Source organism: Syngnathus scovelli, chromosome 20 (assembly GCF_024217435.2).
Source record: "Syngnathus scovelli strain Florida chromosome 20, RoL_Ssco_1.2, whole genome shotgun sequence".
NCBI lineage: Eukaryota > Metazoa > Chordata > Actinopteri > Syngnathiformes > Syngnathidae > Syngnathus > Syngnathus scovelli.
In genome coordinates this window covers 6793427-6811888 of record NC_090866.1, presented here as the reverse complement: position 1 = coordinate 6811888, position 18462 = coordinate 6793427, and the positions used below count along the sequence as shown (strand labels likewise).

Below are 18462 nucleotides of genomic sequence, written 5' to 3'. Positions count from 1 at the left end.
TACACACTCCTGTTGCGATGAAAATGTTTTTTTAAAGCACAGTCCAGACAATCAAGGGGACGAAACCAGAGGAGAAGCAGCTGAGCTTGCTGGTTGGACCGTTTGTAGCCACACAAATGTTTTTGTCTTCCTGAAATACCTCAATTTATCCAATGCATATAGAATACAAGGCTTGCCTATTTGATTTGTAATGGAGTATCTATTTTATATTTGTATATTTTTATAATTTCACAATAGGCCTCCACACATTTCATGAATTGAAATGTGAAATTCTATATGCAATAAAACTTATTTGTATTTTTTTTTTTTTTTTTGTGTGAATAACAGACCGAATTGGGAATGTAGCAGTCCATTAAAACAACAATTGTTTTAAGGATTGTTGTTTTTACAGTGCCACATCCCACATTCAGGATGCTGTGTTCACATTTTAATCTAATTATTTAAATAAATCTTGTGTATGTGATGAATCTTTTTTTTAATTTTTTTTTTATTATTGCGGATCCTTCATAGTACCTGAAATTACTTGAAGTGTATGTGCCTGTAATGTCACCTAAATGATATGCAGATAAATCCCCCTTTACACTGTGAGAAAAGTGAACTGGAGCACTGAAATTTGCTGATATTTCTTTTTTAAGATTTCTTGATGCGCTATTGAAAAGCTTTAAGCACAATAAAGACATTTAGTCTAAGTTCAGGTCATCAGCTACTGAAACAGAAACATTTTACTGCCCAATATGATACAAGATTAATTTTCAATTACAGGCAAATCTGCACAAAAATACCACTTTGTGCAAGAAAAGCATGACACTTAGTAATTTCTGCCTTGAATAAATATTGTTCATAACAATATTTATTTTTCTGTGTATACCATTTCACAAGAGTTCTAACTTATGCATTCCAAAAAAAAAAAAAAAATCCTTCCTGATGTTGGGCTGATTCCTCAGCTTTGGGTGTGCCTTTATTTTATTGTAACATCTCATTTGTTTTATGTGAGCTCTTGAATGATTTAAAAATTGAAAATATTCATGTGTCTGATGAGGAACAATGAGTGGAAAAAATGGTGTAGCCTGTTGATTCAGTGGCAACTTTAAATTTTGATTTACGTTTCACTCTTCATTGGATGTACGTACGCACTTGTATAATTTTGATTTACTTGAATTGAGAGATTAAAGTGATTTTAAAGTCCTCACCTTCCTGTTCTAGATACAATAACTGTATTTCATATTTACGGTGTCCCACAGGGGTCAGTGCTGGGCCCCAAGTTTTTTTGTTTTATACATATATGACCTATGTAAAATAACTAATAATGAAATTGTTTTTGTGGATGAGGAATTGGCAATCGAAGTGGCAATAGCAGCTCTTCAGCTGGCCCAAATTCAAATCTGCTCAAAATCCAGCAGTGTTATTTTTTATAAAATCCAAATAAGTAAAAGCCAGACTTCTAGTGACTGGTTTATTGAGTATGCGTGCACTTGACAAAATCCATTTTTCAAAAGGATTTAGGAGAATTTCATTTCTTCTCCAGTTGCTTTTTCTCTTCTTCTTCTTCAATGTGTCATCCTTTTGATTTTATTATTTTGACCTGCTGAATTACTAGTCTGTCGTCTTTATCCTATTTCAGTCATTTCCCTCACAAGTCTCCAGTGTATCCTCCCCTCTTCTTCCTTTCTTCTCCCAAGTCACCCTCCTTGTTCATCCTCTCCCACTGCTTCTGGCCATTTGGAGCAATGAGTCCAGCCAAAACAGGGAGTGTGGCTACAGAGCTTCATAAATCCACCCTGCCATCAGTGTTCTGGCCATAATGAGCAAAACATAGTAAAAATGTGGTTATTATCTACAAACATGAGCGGATGAGGGGGGTAGATAGATGATTTGGACACATGTTGTCTTCAGCATGATCCAGTTGGATGGATTGATGAAAAAATACACTTTAAAGGTATCAGGCTGCAGATGGAGGTGCTCAAATGGACCACCAGGAGCTTTGTAAGTTTTAAGGACTGAAGCTTTTGCAAAGAACAGGTTTCCATCTGTGAAGGTTATAATTTAAGTGAAAGGAACATGTCTTGTGTGAATCCTGTTTCCGAAGAAGTTTTGATGTGTAAATTAAATAAAAATGAATAATATAATGCTTTGTAAAACATTTCCAATCTAGATATTTTTGAATATACTATATAATATTATTTATTGAAACTTTTTTTTGAAAATATCCTCTCTATCGGAATTTGACACCTGCAACCTGCTCCCCAAAAAAATGTCTGGTAATGTTAGCATGCTAAAAAAACACTTGTTTGAAACGTTCTACAGACAAACAGGTTAATTGGAAACAGTTCAGCATCATGACTGGGTAGAAGAGCAACTCCAAAGTTTCCACTGATCTTCAGCTTCAGGTAAGAAATGTATCAACAATAACATGGACTTTAGGGATTTCATTTGATGTTCCATAAGATTCAAAGAATCTGGGAAAGTCCGTACGTTTGTTTGTTTGATTGATTGATTGATATCTTTATTTTGAACACATCCAAAACAAAAAAGAGATAAAAAATACAAAACAAATAACACTTTAAAGTGCCATATATAACTCCGTACAACAAACAAACAAACAATAAACCAACAAACGTTAACGGCAAGGTCCAAAAACCAACATTAAAAGCTCCTGACCTCCGACCCCTGCACTAAAAGCATCATTGTATAAAGAATATTGGGCTCACAAACAATTCACCCATCTACATTTTGGAACATTTATATTGTTTGTTAGACAAAGTGTTCTACTTTAGTATTCAAGTCTCCATCCAGGCACTCCAAATTAGTCATCAGTACATACTGGAAATAGGTGATGATGTCCCCCAGGCCTCACCCCCTTTCCCAACAGATTTATGGAAGTAGCCTTGAATGCTCCTCGGAGCCCATCATGTTCTGGGGAGATGAGTTCAGTCAGTCCGGGCTTTGGTCCACCCCGCTCACTTATCAACGTGACTTATGAGTTGGTTTGGACTTCAATGCTTGAGCAAGCAGAGTGTAATCATAAAAGCACATACTAAATCATTAGTGTAAATTCATAAAGAATGTCAGACACCACCAAGTTTCTTTTTGTTTGAATCTTTAGTAGTGAAAATGTGCTATTACCTGTCAAGTTAATAGCTTAAGGGAGGGAGGACAGGGAGAATGAGTCTTTCTGTTTTGACTACTTGGATTAAGTATACATTATGTTACACACTTACATACTCCATGAGATCATTCCATAAAATGTTTCCATTTTCTTTTTTTCATTGAGCAAATCTCAGGCAATCTAGATATCTACCAATTATATTCATCTAGATTTTTAAAAAAACAGTATTGTCTACATTTGTGTTTGATGATATTACGCTTTATGTTGTTTTCCCTCAAGCATTGTGGTTTTTAAAAAAAATATATAAATAGAGGTACAAGATGGGACAAGACATGACTGATTTATTTTATTTTATTTATTCATTTCCAAGATCATTTTCCTAATGTAATATTGTCATGGCGTACAAATAACAAATAACTTGCTGCTTGCTATGATGTCATAATCATTTACTTATGAGAATTTGTCAATTTTTTTTCCCCTTACAATTATTACACTTAGATAAGTCACTTCTGACTGACTTTTACAAAAAGATGTTAGCCAATATTTAAAGTAACATGCAATTTTAAAGACTTGGACTATGAATATCAACAAAAAATATTTTCATTGCCATAATCTATGCCATGAGAAAATAAAATATCAACTTTACATTTAGGAAAGACTATTGCGGGCAGTGAATTTCCACATCATCAAAATGTTCGAAAGATTTGAAACATTTGACTTGATGTCTTGTGTGTTCCTAACATTCCTTGTCTCCTATTGTACGATCAGGCAGGTATGCATCTTCTCCAGACGTAGGCCTCTGATTGGCTTGGACCCCAGAAAACACCTCCCCAACACTGCCACAGTAGAGCAGGGAACGCATTGGCCATTTCTGGAGAAACATAATTATTATATATTCATTTTTCCATAACGTAACAGTTTCATTCAACTTCTTTGTTGAATTTAAGATCAGCTCTACCGCCATAACCAGGCTCATTGTGATCTGGAGTGAATGATGTGTTCAGAAGCAGTTCTGAAATTCGTGTGACGACGAGTAAAAAAAAAGGATTTTAATTGTTTTAATGCAATTGTGTGTATCGAAGGGGAATATACGTATTTGGTGTTGCCTGATTTGCCTGCCCTTTTAAGGCGCTTCTTAATATACTGCACTCGGCAACTACCCCCGGTCACCCATAATAAAAAAATTGTACAATGTCAAATGCTTATTTTAGGCTCAGAATACGGCGTCAACATAAATGGTCTTGTCTATGAAACTCAAACTGAGTGACCACTCGTAATATGTTCATTTGCTCTATTGCCTAATTGTTTTGAGCACTTTTGAAGATCAGACCGATCGATCACACCTATTTTCTATGAATCTGGGACCACAGAATTTTTAATGGAAAAATTAACATTTTGTGCCATTATCATTGTCTTGTGCTATAATGTGTCAATTTGTAAAAAAATAATTATTTCTTATTTATTTATTTATTTATTTATTTATTTATTTATTTAGAAAATCATCTCCATCAATCATTTAATGCAAAAAAAAAGGCAGATTTCTTTTAATTGATTCTATTGTCAGAACATTTTTTGATACTCCATACGTACAGAATCAGGAAAAAAAATACACAGGGTCAACATGCATACTACCGTCACTCAGGTTTACCTTAACTGGGTGTAGGTAACCACCTGGTCTCGGTGGTAAGGTGTGCTCGGTCAGACTTCTTCCCTGGTCCAGGGTTTGTGTCAGGTAAGCTATATAGTTGGTTGCCAGAACCAGAACATCCAGCTTGGATAACTTGGTGTCACGAGGGACTGAAGGCAGAGCAGCCTAGGAGAGAGTTTGCACATGAAAAAAAAAATCTCAGTTTGTGTCATAATTTAATGCTTCAATCAAGAATTTTTTCACATATAACTAAAACTGAAATCTAAGATCCATTTGGCTACAAAACTTGGCATTATAGTTAATAAGGGTGTGCATCTCTCCAATAAAAAACAATTACAAATTACATTGGGTGCAAGACGATTAAACGACAATACATATTTTAAGTGGAACGATTTGATTTGATTTGATTTGATTTGATTTGATTTGATTTGATTTGATTTGATTTGATTTGATTTGATTTGATTTGATTCTATTCTATGCACTCACATTTTGAATCAAAACCGATTTTGTTAATCATGATTTAAATTTTCTGCTCAGACTGTTTGTTCTACGATGGGGTTTGCGATACAAGCGCAGTTTCGTGTTACCATGACAACCAAGGGTAGAGCAACAGAGGTGGGATGAGGGTAGTGGCAAGCCAGAGTCTGAAAAAAAGGCAACAGTAAAAACATTCCCCGGCCACTAAATGGGGAAATATTCTAATTTTGTTGGCTGTTGCCTATCCAAGTGGTTTTTTTTTTTTTTTCTGCTAATCCGATTGTGAATGAACACATTCAAAACAACAACATTGAGTACCTGCAGGCTGTGGAAGGCCTGACGCAGGTTGCGTACGCGGCTTCTCTCTCGTGCTGCATTTTCCGGGGAGTGATGATTGCGTGGTGTGCTGATCGAGATCTTTTCATCACTCGTGTTTGATCTGGGACCGCAAGCAGATGGCACCTGAAGGGTACACACTCCATATTTTTAAAAATTGAAAGCGACACACTCCATATTTTTAAAAATTGAAAGCGAAAATATTCACTTAAAGCTCTGTCGGTGCATGCTCACGTTTTTTGATATGATTTTAGATTGTTTTCTCAATTATACAGATAACTGTAAAAATCTGCTGATTTTGGGGGAATTTGTTTTGGAGGTATGCTTGGATGTTAATATTTTCATCTTGTGTTTTAAAGTGTTAAGTATGTAAAACAACAACAAAACAGTCAAATTTTTTTTTGCAATTTTAAAAATATCCAATGTCAACTGATTAAATTAATCGGCCGAGGCCCTAATAAAAAGTATTGTAACAAGAACAACTTACATTTGATATCAGAGCAATTTCATTATAAATCGATATCGGAATTGATAAATACGTATTTAGGTCAGTGGGTAATAATAACTTATTTTCTAAATCTGATTTTTTTTTTTTTTCCTTACCAGATAACACAACTCCCGGTTGCTGCGAAAGCTGTTCCTGCGTCTTTGCAGGCATGCTGGACTTCTGCTGGTGGAGGCTCGCTGGGTCTCAGGTTCTGCTGGTTGGTGGCTCACGGTGACCGACATGAGACTCTCCAAAGGATTTCCTGCCATGAGCTCTTGGGATGATGTAGATGAGCGCAGATTGTCCTGAAGCTTCACCAAATGGAATTGTGTCGACTACGCCCATTGGCTGGACATTAATTGATTCCCTGGATTTGATGTTATCTATTTCTGCAATTAGGATCTTCTGATTTCAAGAGTTTTCAAAATTGAAATTTTGTCTCCAGAATCTTAACAATAACAAGAGGTGAGAAGTCCACAAGGAAAAGTCATGAGCGCATCAGCATCCATCCGGAGCATTCCTCCAAGTGGGTCCTCCAATTCTTCCTGCTGCAACTCTGTCTTGCAGTCCCACGAGCAAACTTCTCAGTGCATCAGCATCCATCCAGAGCATTCCAAAAAATGAGACCCCCCTCCGGCCCCCGCCCGCTTTGCGCTGTCTCGCTTGTTCCCTTATCAAGTGAGGTAATGTGGGGAACTTCATGTGGTCCTTATCTTGGCCGCCCGGTCGTCCTGATCCTCCCTGGTTGTTTGGCTGCCAAGAGGAGCACGCAGGCGGGCAGTAAGGCCAGGGGGAGTACAGGACAAGAAGGGGGTCCTGAGCCAGGGCACTCTGGGGGGCTTGGGAAACTCAAAATTGTGGTAACAGCTGGACTCGGGTGGGACAGAGAAGGGTCAGGGGCAGTGCGACATTAACGAGCATGACCAAGAGGTCGAGCAGTTCTGGTATTTTGGTCGGTTTATGACATAAATAAAAAAATATAAAAATAAATGATGCACACATGCATGAGATTGAGATCGCAATTTGATATGCGATTATTTTGTAATTTTTTAAATGGACACAAGCAATTAATTAATCTATTATATTAAACAATATCACATTTATTATACATTAATTTTTTTCTCTTGTAGGTTATGTTATTGCTAAAACAAAGGCTAATTTTTTACAATAGCTATTTGCATTTTGTCTTAGGAACCTTTTTTTTTTTTAAATGATTTTTTGAAGCAGCCATCTACACATTTTCAATACCACTTGTCCTCATTGAGAAAGTTCGTGTGCTGGTATCATGAAAAATCCGCTTTTTTAGCTTTTAAATACATTTTATTGTGCACTTGGAGTCTGACAGATTGCAGAAAAAAATTATCTATCCCTCCAGATGTTGCAGAGATTCTGTTTAGGGGTTAGGGTATTTTTACTCCGTTCAGTTTTATCAATTTTCTATTACGTATTTTTATCTATGACGTCACAGTATTTGTGGCGGCACTACCCAATAAGTAAGGGGTGTGGCCAAATCCGCCATGTTTATTACTCGGAGAGACTTTTGTAGTCTAAACAACTCAAGGATTTTTCGTTTCATTTAGTGTTCAGTTCCTTCAATCTATGGAAACGACCAACACAGTAAATCGGTAAGCTTAAGACGACACAAAAATAATAAACTGTATTTCACTTTCATATTATTGCGTGTCTATGATGCCCTCGTTTTCATAGCATTAGCATAGCATCGGTCTTTCTGCTAATTTTAGCGCTGTGCGTCTATGTTTTCACTTCTTGTGGGCATTTTTTTGAGTAGTAGTATCAGATGGATTGTATCGAATGTGCTGTATTATTCTTTGGAAACACAATAATGTGTTAAATGCATTCGTTAGCTTCTCGCTAACGCTAACATTAGCTTACTGATGAACGTGTTCATAAATATTGTGAGGGGATTTATTTTGTTATATATGTATGGACAAGTCTATATACTATAAACTCCAAGACCAAGTAAACTCTGGGTAAAAAGAAATTGTATCAATTATAAATGAATTAAAAAAGAGGACATTGTTCTTCAAGTTTACAGCCAACAAGTCAATCAACCCAAGTTAATTGAAAAGCTTAAATTGTGACATAAAGTCAGGACAGTATGTTCTTAATATCAAGTATTAGTAGACATTGAAAAATTCAACTTTTAGGTATGCGTTGCATGACGCATCATGTATGTGGCCAAACAGACTGATGTGATATCCGTTGGAGGAATGCCTGATGCCTTCTCTACGCTGTCAACACAATAACACCAAGTGCCCGCTGACCTTCCATCTGCAGCTGCTGGCCCACAAGGCTGATGGGAGGCTCAGAGGAAGGTAGAAACCATAAACACCAGCAGGGGGGAGAGTAAACACACGCTGGACGTTTTCACTTTCAAACTGTTTGAATTCATTTACATACAGTTTAGTCAGAGGGGTTAGCACAAAATATTATTGCTTTCTACTTACACTGCAAAATGAATAGAATTTGATTAATATTAGCCACGTTTTCAAAAAGCGAGACAGTTCAGTTGGCCACTGTATGGTTGTGGTTACTAAACCCTGTCATTAGCGTTACAGTAAGTTTATTTAGGGATATTTTGGCCAAATAATGCGTACTAAACTGAAAGGCAAAACAAACAAATACAGTAATCCCTCGTTTATCGCGGATAATTGGTTCCAAAAACCACCCGCGATAAGTGAAATCCGCGAAGTACGGTCATCAACAAGAAGTACTGGGCAGGCTAACGAGTTAGCGGAAAGATGCTAATTCTCGATCGTGCTAACACGCAAAAACGGACTTCTAAAGGAATGTAAACGAACATTTGGAGCAACGCTACATTGTCCTAAAGGTTAGACACATGTATCCTCAATTTAAAAGTTTTATTTTTACTTTTAAATGTTTTTTTTTTATTTGCGAAAAAAATCTGCGATGTAGTGAAGCCGCGATAAACGAAACGCGAAGTAGCGAGGGATCACTGTAAAACCTCCATGTCGACCTCATATTCAGCCCTACTGTGATTTCATCTCCACTTTCTTAATGAATTTATTTATGTCCTCAACCATCAGCTGGGGTTCTTCCATAGCTGCAAAATGACCCCCACGGGCCATTTGCGAGTAGGTGAGGAGGTTATGGAATTTCTGTTGGACCCACAGCTTTGGAGTGTGCATCAGCTCGTTGGGGAAGCATGCATATCCAGTCGGCACCGTCACCGGTATCCTGGAAACAGTGGATCATGGGTGAGTTATATCTACAGTTGTATTCCAAATAGGTATAATCATTCCTCAAATAGTGAAGGGGTACACCAACTTAACTCACTTGGTGTGGGGAGAGCCGAGGCGGGAAAAGTTTTCCTTATAAAACCTCATTGAGGGAACAATGCAGCCAGACGTCCAGTAGATCATTACGTTAGTCAGCAGGTCATCCAAGGAGAACTTCCTTCATGGCACACAAAGATGCACATCACAGACTGCCATTTTGTGAATTTGTTAATAATTGCACATCTCTTAAACATCCAGCAAACTAAAGTGCCTCTCTTGAGCTGGTCTCAAATACCAAGTAAGCGCACCAATTTATTAGGCACGCCATAAGTCAAAGAGTATTAGAGCACTCGTGGTGCTGTGACATTCCGATTATCGGATTAACCGTGTTTACTCATAAAATGTGTACTCTGTTTAACGCAATTATTATACCTGGTGAGTCCTCCGTCCTCCAGGTTTCGAAAGTCATGACTTGTCCATGTAGAGAACTTCTCCAGAATGTATGCAGCCAAGCCGACTGGTGAATCATTCAGTCCTCGACCTAAGGGGAAAAAAATACTTTGACCAGAAGTAGACACAAAATCCTGACTAGAATTATACAGAAAAATAGAAATGAGTAATTTAGCACAATGTTGTCTAATGGTAGTTGTTGGTTCTCACCTGCCGTGTCAGGTTTGGTGGCCTGGATGTGCATGTAGCCAGTCTCCTTGATGGACTCCACAAACAATTTTTGCACGCAGGGGTAGAGACGCTCAAGGTCCGCACTGGTAAAGCCGAACAACTTGGGGAAGTGGCGGCCGAGCAGGATCGATAAAGTTATGCTCAGTCCAGGTTTGGAAGGTGGAGCAAAGTTTACATGCAAGCCTTTGACGATCCTGAAGAATATGAAGAATGCTTTAGATTATTTGCAGGGTTACTTTGTGCTCCCTGCTCAGAAAAACAGAAAAAGAAGAATCAACTTTTTGGAAATCTTCCTGCAGTACACCTGAGGATTTCTCATGGTACCCTAATGTTTGGAAGCAAACAGTGACATCTAGTGGACAGGGTGATGTACTGCATAAACACTACTGTGAACAACCTCACAAATATTGTTTATGTCGGGTTTTTTTTTGGATTAACAACTCTAATACAACTCCATCTGGCTGTTAGAGAGTGGGGTGTCATACTTGGGTTCCAACTGAGCCATGTTGGTGGTGACAAGCCATCCCCAGTCTCCTCCATGAGCGTAGAACTGCTGAAAGCCCAGACGCTTCATCAGTTTGTGGAAGATGCGAGCAGCACACACTGAAGTAAAACCTGTTCAAATCCATAGATTGAGGAATTGTCAGTTGTCAGACAGAATTTAATATTGCCTCAATGTTCAAGCTAACAATTGTTTGCTAGTTTGCCAGATGCACCTTACCTTTCTTATGTGGTGCTTCTGAGTAGCCATAGCCGGGTATAGATGGGCATACCACCTCAAAAACAAGGGCCTGAGGGTCTGATGGCTCTGTTAGCAGTGGGATTGTCCCATAAAATTCATAGAAGGACCCAGGCCAGCCATGAACCATTATGAGAGGAATCGGATCGGTCCCCTCTGGCACCCGTTTGGGTTTCACATGGACATAGTGAACATCAATGCCTAGATTGGATTTGGAGGGAGAAGTTAGGAGAACAAGAGAAGTGGGCTTGTGTCAGTGACAGAAACAAACCTTCAATGTTGGTTTTAAAGTGAGGATATTGATTAAGTCTGTCCACTTGTCTTCTCCAGTCAAAGTCATTCCTCCAATAAGAGACGACTTTGCTCAGGTATTCCGAATTGAAACCGTAATGGAACTGGCTGTCCTCCAGGGAGGGAACTGGGCGCGTTTGGTCTATTCTTCTGTGTAGGTCCTGAATGAAAATAACATGAGTACAAACTGGTTGAAAAAAAAAAAACATTTTGCATTTTCCGATAATGAGGAGGAGATTTGATGTTACCTCCAATTCTGCATCGCTGGTGGTCACTTTAAAAGGGTGGATGGTAGTGTCCTGCTCACCATCAGGTTCTGGACCGACCCCCCACCAGCCATCCTCTGTCTTCAAAACATGGCTTCTTCTTCGAAGCACCAGCAGGAGGACGGCTCCTCCAACCACCAGACCAATCAGAACCTCTATCAACATGATTACTGAGTAGAGAAAAAGAACAAATGGAATTTAACTAAAATAAGAAAGCACCACTGAAATAAAGACACTTATTTTTATTTAAGTTTTTACTTTACAAAGAGGATCCAGAATCAGGACACAGGATTAAATAATAAGATTGACACTCCTGGAACAGATATGTACAGACACTGGACTCTCCTCGTACCAATTGACAGTAAATTGAAAACTCACCCATTTATTTTTCAAGGCCCCATTCAAAACCAAGCTATAGAAATTTCAAACACCAAACAGTGCTGTAATATTTTTTTTGCCGACTGTTTCAAGAATCCAATAATTGCATTTACTTATTTGCCTGGAAGGCCACAAAATTTCAGTCAGCACCCACTCTGACATAATCCTGATTTCGAGATTAACTAAATACCTCTCTATTTCATCATACTGGGACAAAGTGGAATTGCCCAGCAAAGATGATAGAATTCCATTTTGATTGATGCTACAGTTTCAGTCATCATAATATATTGTATATTTAACAATCTGTTGACAAGTCTGCTTACCCTGGCGCTAATATTTGCATAATGCCAAATAATTACCAAAATATTAGAATACTCTCACAATGTGGCAGCACGTGGAATTAACATAATCATATTTTTTTAATAGAGATCGTGCATAATGTTTTGGAGAGCGAGAGGACTGAAATAATGGAGGAGGGCGTGTGCTACAATAGTTGGGAGCAGGCTATTTGTACGAGAGCTTAACACGCAGCTCGCGAGCCAAGAGTTAACGGAAAAATGTGCGTTGGGCCCAGCACAGAGGATTATGAGAAGAACAGCCGCTTGGGAAATATGCGCGCTTGGCCAAAAAGGACATTGTAAACACCACAATGCGCCCACGACTAACATAACAATTTAGCGTATTAATAAAACGCCAAAATATTTACAAGCAATAAAAATTTAAAAAGGGGAGGGGCTAATACGAACATACGACACGACGATATAAAATAGTTTTCGCAAAACAACCAGTACGGATTTAATTATTAACTAGAAAAACGTTTCAATTATTGTCCTGAACTTCAAACCAAGGATTACTGAGGAGCGATTTAATAGATTTTTTTTAAGAATATAATCTTCTAACACTGTTAGCGATCATAATTTTTTAATGACATAGTTCGCCTTATGGAAGTGAACCCGAAGTAAAGTTTACCTGTTTTTTTTTCCTGCTGCAATGCGTGCCGGGCTCTTCCACTTGTGACCACGGACACTGTGGTCGCCCTCTGTCCCGATTTAACACAAAAATATAAGTGAGTTCCGTCCACATTCCAGAAGTGCATGATGGGAAACGCAGTTGTTTGTCAGTAAAACGAAAAACGCATTCAGGAAGAGGAAAGAAAGAAAAACACGGTAAAAGCTTCGATTTAAATTATTAGGAATGCTAAAATATGAATTTGCAACTCAACTTTAAAAAAGAAATTCAAAATGTTATCTTTTTTATGACTTCAAATTATATAATGTCAAATTAAAGTGTGTTTTAATTTTATATCTCTGACTAGCTCAATAAATCGGCTCAAATTTGGGCACAATTGTAGTTTCAAGATAAATTGATTGAATTGATGCTCTTTGACTGAGCTGTCCACTGTTAACGGCAATCGAATGATTGAACAGTCCTGATATGAAAAGTTAGCTGCCATGCAAGCTTACATAGCCATATTTGCATCCAAAATCAAATAAAGGCACGAGTTCTACATGAGTAAATAAACATTTATTGAATATATAACTGTTGTCAGCAAATGTTATGAAAGATGTTGACGTTTGTAAGGACATCAGGTCTCGTTTCAAGTCATGTCCATATAATAATTTGGATCTGGGTCCAAATAAAATTTTAGCCACTTAATTTACTCAAAATTAGGCTTGAAAACCTTCAGAGGTCATCCCAAATTAAAATAACTGAAAGCTCCTCTAACGAAATGAAGGTGCCAACGTTGCTCAATGAGCAAAAATTTTTTTCAGCTCATACCTCGCATTTTGCCCATATACACTTTCACAGACAATCACAAAAATGTGATCTAATGCCTTGCAGGATAATAACTAGAAACATGTTAAAATCCTAAACTCAATGTACAGATAGCATGTAGAAATCACATTTCTGCTTGAATTGAATGAGCTCATCTAGCTCTTTTAATCCTCCTCGTCACACTTTTCTATTACTCTCCCATCAATTCCACTCAGGCCGGTGCTGTGCTCCCAGCAACCATAGTTAACTTAGTCCGGGCAGCAATACTCCTTCTCAACTGTGTTAGTCTGTCTCCATATTGCCGCTGTGCGTCTCTTTAGACACCATCAGTCTCATCAATTTCCCATGCAGCTTCTCAATCTTCTTCACATCCTGAGCCTGGTCCGTCTTGTACTGTATACACTGAGGAGGGACAGACAGAGACAATGGTTACATAACTATTCTGATAATCTTTACGAGAATTAATAATTAAGTTTCAGTGGCCAGCTTTATTCCACCGACTCGACATTGGGTGGCAGGGCAGGATTAAAAAAAAAAAAAAAAAAAGTTCTCATTGCTCACTTTATGCCACCCAAAATACAATGGAAAAGGCCAATTTTTTGCTTTTTAATCTGTTCATTTTGATGAATAAATATGACTGAATAAATAACTGCTTGTGACACCACACTTACCACGGAATCGTCCGTCACTTTAATGCAAATTTTGCCGTCACAGTGCCTGTATTTGATTACCACTCTGGCCTAAAAAGAGGGGACAAACAAACAAATTTAATCAAAAATGAATCCACCATCTGTTTTCTCTTCCTCAGGGCTAACAGGAGGCTAAAATGCTAGGTGGCTAGCCTGGTGGCTCCTACTAAAGAAGCATTTTACCTTCATGGGATCCGTCAGATAGAGTTTTTCGGCCGCACGAGCAAACTCCTCCCAAGTCTGAAAGTAAGGCATTATATTGGATGATGTGAAAAACCGTAATATATCAAACAATTTGAGTGAGACGGGGTGAGAGCTATGCTAACTTCCGAACACCACATCAGCAGCGACCTGAAAGCAGCGTGTGACGCAATAAGTAGTTCCGGGTTGCCCTTTAAAAACAAATTAAGTTTTTGTTTCGACTGAACAAACTAAAAATTGCATTAAATAAAACAACGATCAACTATCATTACATTTTGAGAATTCTCGGTGAATAGAACGTTTATACAATAAATTCTAGCTGCTGCCACAAAAAACCTTTGCAATCTAAAACTGTCCGCTAGAGGGGGCCATTGCATTACATAGCTCTGAGAGAAAAAACGTGTATACTATAGTATTGTATAATTCCGATTATATATATATATATATATATATATATATATATATATATATATATATATATATATATATATATATAAGAAAACAGTAAAATAATCAGGACAAAACATTTCCATTAACACCTGTATGGAATTTGATATTCATATACTTAAATGTAAGTCATCATTTTTAAATTACTATTTAAATGACATTGTTGTAGTACTACATTACAAGTACCACAAGGTGCATCTGTAGAGACCACATCCAATGCGATAGTGATAAAAACCTGTGGTCCAGCGCTCAGGAGCTGGTGGACTATTTTGTCCATTTTGTATTAGATATTTCCAGCCATGTTTTTTTTTTCCTATACGTTTGATCATTTATGATATTCTGAATTTATAAATCTGGAGTACGATCACAACTGTTCAATTATGAGTTGCGTGTAAACGAGGACAGCGGTGTTGGAGTTGTGATCACAGTTTACTGTCAATGTTTACAATGTCGCAATTTAAATGTGTCACAGGATGAAATGTATTTTGCGACTGAAAATGTGTTTTTGGGTTATGTGGAAAAAAAAGAGCAGATGAGCTTTATGAATTCAGTCTAACTCCGAGACCAATGTTTAAGGTTTCGTCCAAACGGTTCAGATTATGTACAGTACAATAAACACAAGCGCCACAGCGGCTCAGTTTGGTTGTCAGAGGCAACCTGGACGTGCTCCGTCTCGCGACTGCGTCATATGCTGCCTTCAATTACAATGGGAAATCGAGAGCATTCCCAAAGGGGCGAATTCCCGACAAAGTAGACAACCGTCACTCGTATGCGCGCCCGTGCACACGCACGCAAACTCACTCACTCACTCACTCACTCACTCACTCACTCACTCACTCACTCACTCACTCACTCACTCACTCACTCACTCACTCACTCACTCACTCACTCACTCACTCACTCACTCACTCACAGTTTATTTGCAACATTTTTTTAGAGTGCTGGTATAAAAAAAAATGTTAAAAATAACAAATACATTGATTTAGTCCAAAATAAATTGTGGGTTGTGTATTATTAGCAAATGCACTTGAATGGCATTTCAAACATGGTGGCGTAAGTGAAGACGCACTCAGAAAGTTTACGGCGTGTCCCTGAACGCAGCACTTGTTACAGGGAAGACTGAGCTGCAGCCGACTGGTATCTGAGCGGCTCGGCGCCGCATCACATCTCTTCGTCACGAAACCCCGAGGTCCACTGCGATTTTTTTACCCCCCGCCTCACTTTACTTTCAGTGAGCCGTCATCAGAAGTGGAAGAGCAAAAAGACCATGTAGGATTTGACTGCTAGGGGCACTGATTTTTATTTTTTTTCATTTTATTTATGTGTACTTTTTATCGGCTGGTCCATAAACTAAAAGCACACGCCGCTTCTCATTCACTTCTTCGCCTTGCACAGTTTGCACCCCTGAACTTTGGAGGAAACTACCAAGTTACACGTCGTCGAAATACCAGCCTATCTGCAAAATAGTCGACGTGACAACACTTCCAACATGAGGTAAGAAGCTCCAGATTTTGTTAAACACTACCGTTCGATAACATGATGGAAGTTGTGAGTAAGAACAACGCAAACTAGCGTGGATTTGATGCAACATCGCGGCTCCCTAAAGTTTGCATGAATTTGAATTTCCAGAATATCCACCTAGTCCGGTTGGCTCTTTTCGTTACGAAATACTGTCAAGTATTTGAACGCCGACTGCCTTGTCTAACAGTATCGGTAACTTGCTTGTACAGCATTTTGGGGTTGGAATGGCGTGTGTGCTGTTTTCTGCTGCTACTCCCACACAACACAGGAGGGATTATGATGGGGTGCTGTGTATTTGATGCAACATTAGATGGACACCCCAACACAATCAAATGGTGTGAATTAACTTCATCTAAGCATTTTTCTGTACACTAGCTAATATGTCCACTTAAAACGAAATGTTCACTGAATGTAAAATACATATGGCAAATATAGAAAGACAAGGGCTCACGCAGATGGCAGGATGTCATAATAATACCGCGACAACATTGTATGCGTAAACCCAAGCCCGTATCTCACCCAGCAGCGAAGGTTGGCGAGTGTTTCTGCATGGCCAGAATGTTTTAGGCAGGGTTCGTTCAAGGTCGCAAACGGTCTCAAAGATGTTCGCCAACCGTTTTAATTGTCATCTTCTGCTTTTATCGTGACAAAGAGTTATTAAACATGTTCAGATTTTTATGAGAGACAAAAAACGCAACGTTTTGCATCTGTTTGCAACTTTTTAGTAACCCTGAAAAAACGCTCAGTGAGATAGATGATAGAAGATAACCAATACAGTAATCCCTCGTTTATCGCGGATAATTGGTTCCACAAACCACCCGTGATAAGGGAAATCCGCGAAGTACGGTCACCAACAAGAAGTACTGGGCAGGCTAACGAGTTAGCGGAAAGATGCTAATTCGCGATCGTGCTAACACACGAAAACGGACTTCTAAAGGAATGAAAACGAACATTTGGCGCAATACTTCATTGTCCTAAAGGTTAGACACGTTTCCACAATTTTAGAAGTTTTATTTTGACTTTTTGAATGTTATCTTTTTATTTTGGAAAAAAATCTGCGATGTAGTGAAGCCGCGATAAACGAAACGCGAAGTAACGAGGGATCACTGTATACAGGTTGGGACTCATAGTTAGAAGTGAAAATGGGAGTGTCCTTGAAACATATCAGATGTTCATTTTGAGGCAAATGAAGTTGGATGACACAGATGCCCAGTTTTTTTCTGCAAACAAGAATAACATAATACTGGCTGTCTTTCCAAAGGGCAACAATGATCCCAAGCTGCATGAATGCATCTGCTCCATTTCATTTCATTCCCTAACAACTTCAGTGCAAGTGTGTGGTTTCTATTTATTTTTATCCGGGATAAACCCATTGTGAATTTGTGTTAAAGGACTCATGCAGAGTGGATGAGGCTTCTTCTTTTTTATTTTTTATTTTTCGTTTCAAAGAAAGCCCTTAATTGAATCCAGCTGTAGGCCAAAGCGAAGTGAACAAAAGCTTTAGTTGTTACCAAAGAGCAGCTTGCTGTCCATGTTCCAACATGAAAACAATTTCACTGTCTTTTCTGATTGTTTCCATCCTCTTTATATCATTTTTGATCGATGAGATATTAAAACATGTATCTTTTGGAAGTGGATCTGCTGACAGCATTGAAAACTGATGACAGCAGAGAACTGGCTTGTAAACATTTTCCCCCCCCTTTCTTATTTAAAGGGGCAGTTCTGTATCCAAAGGGGTTGGTATTTTTGTGTGTCTGCCTGGTGTGTAACATGTCTATATGAATGGCAGTCTCAGCTGCCCACAGCTGACTCATGCAGGACACTGAGCGGCAGATGGGCAGCACAGCCCCACTTAACATTTGTATAAACGCTCTCCGCGTCCACTTCAGTTGAGTTACTGTTTAAAAATGTCGAGTGAATGATATTCACTCCTTCTTTGGTTATTACTGTTGCCTTATTGTGCTGAGCAGCCAGAAAAGATACATTTCAGTTTCCCATATCAATTTTTGAAATGTCAGCTTTTCATTCATTCATTCATTCATTCATTCATTCATTCATTCATTCATTCATTCATTCATTCATTCATTCATTCACATTTTTTATTTTTGGCACAAACAGTACCCTATTTTAAACTTAGTCTATGAATTCTGTGATTGCTT

The 18462-nt window shown here is 38.4% G+C and overlaps 4 protein-coding genes and 1 long non-coding RNA gene across 7 annotated transcripts in view; 2 read left to right on the top strand and 3 right to left on the bottom strand.

Annotated features, from left to right (window-relative positions):
* Window positions 1-3442: 3442 nt before the first annotated feature.
* Window positions 3443-6752, bottom strand: LOC125990191 (transcription factor 23-like). Its single transcript, XM_049757005.2, has 4 exons — window positions 6171-6752; window positions 5550-5693; window positions 4755-4919; window positions 3443-3977 (listed from the first exon to the last, which is right to left on the bottom strand). Exons 1-4 carry the CDS (start codon window positions 6321-6323, stop codon window positions 3843-3845), a joined length of 597 nt encoding a protein of 198 aa, XP_049612962.1. The 5' UTR covers window positions 6324-6752; the 3' UTR covers window positions 3443-3842.
* A 711-nt stretch (window positions 6753-7463) lies between these two features.
* On the top strand, window positions 7464-14437 carry LOC125990194 (uncharacterized). Of its 2 annotated transcripts, none has more exons than XR_007488846.2 (3): window positions 7464-7679; window positions 8262-9293; window positions 14254-14437. It is a non-coding gene; the product is annotated as an uncharacterized lncRNA (long non-coding RNA). The 2 variants fall into 2 exon arrangements; XR_007488847.2 differs by having other exon boundaries at window positions 8223-9293.
* ephx1 (epoxide hydrolase 1, microsomal (xenobiotic)) lies at window positions 8440-12743 on the bottom strand. 2 transcript variants are annotated; one of them, XM_049756989.1, is made up of 9 exons: window positions 12639-12743; window positions 11274-11461; window positions 11006-11186; window positions 10717-10935; window positions 10481-10610; window positions 9975-10189; window positions 9747-9855; window positions 9373-9492; window positions 8440-9273 (listed from the first exon to the last, which is right to left on the bottom strand). In XM_049756989.1, exons 2-9 carry the CDS (start codon window positions 11454-11456, stop codon window positions 9066-9068), a joined length of 1365 nt encoding a protein of 454 aa, XP_049612946.1. In that variant the 5' UTR covers window positions 11457-11461; window positions 12639-12743; the 3' UTR covers window positions 8440-9065. The 2 variants fall into 2 exon arrangements, with proteins under 2 accessions (XP_049612946.1, XP_049612945.1); XM_049756988.2 differs by having other exon boundaries at window positions 11274-11464; window positions 12643-12714.
* On the bottom strand, window positions 13172-14467 carry srp9 (signal recognition particle 9). Its single transcript, XM_049757007.1, has 3 exons — window positions 14318-14467; window positions 14117-14185; window positions 13172-13847 (listed from the first exon to the last, which is right to left on the bottom strand). The coding sequence occupies exons 1-3, from the start codon at window positions 14387-14389 to the stop codon at window positions 13728-13730; spliced, it is 261 nt and encodes an 86-aa protein (XP_049612964.1). The 5' UTR covers window positions 14390-14467; the 3' UTR covers window positions 13172-13727.
* Window positions 14468-15875: 1408 nt separating this feature from the next.
* Window positions 15876-18462, top strand: part of enah (ENAH actin regulator) — a 45904-nt gene continuing 43317 nt past the window's right edge. Inside the window, exon 1 of the mRNA XM_049756972.2 lies at window positions 15876-16276. Within this exon, the coding sequence (XP_049612929.1) occupies window positions 16272-16276 (5 nt within the window). The 5' untranslated portion in view covers window positions 15876-16271. The remainder of the gene's footprint in view (window positions 16277-18462) is intronic.

Coding starts and splice junctions, on each gene's coding strand:
- LOC125990191 (XM_049757005.2), bottom strand. CDS start 6,323: ATGGCAGGAAATCCTTTGGAGAGTCTCATGTCGGTCACCGTGAGCCAC. Junction 5,694..6,170: donor ACCGGGAGTTGTGTTATCTG/GTAAGGAAAAAA, acceptor TGTACCCTTCAG/GTGCCATCTGCTTGCGGTCC. Junction 4,920..5,549: donor AGGCCTTCCACAGCCTGCAG/GTACTCAATGTT, acceptor ACTCTCTCCTAG/GCTGCTCTGCCTTCAGTCCC.
- ephx1 (XM_049756989.1), bottom strand. CDS start 11,456: ATGTTGATAGAGGTTCTGATTGGTCTGGTGGTTGGAGGAGCCGTCCTC. Junction 11,187..11,273: donor CCAGCGATGCAGAATTGGAG/GTAACATCAAAT, acceptor ATTTTCATTCAG/GACCTACACAGAAGAATAGA. Junction 10,611..10,716: donor AGAAGCACCACATAAGAAAG/GTAAGGTGCATC, acceptor GGATTTGAACAG/GTTTTACTTCAGTGTGTGCT.
- srp9 (XM_049757007.1), bottom strand. CDS start 14,389: ATGCCTTACTTTCAGACTTGGGAGGAGTTTGCTCGTGCGGCCGAAAAA. Junction 14,186..14,317: donor ATCTGACGGATCCCATGAAG/GTAAAATGCTTC, acceptor CCCTCTTTTTAG/GCCAGAGTGGTAATCAAATA. Junction 13,848..14,116: donor AAGTGACGGACGATTCCGTG/GTAAGTGTGGTG, acceptor GTCCCTCCTCAG/TGTATACAGTACAAGACGGA.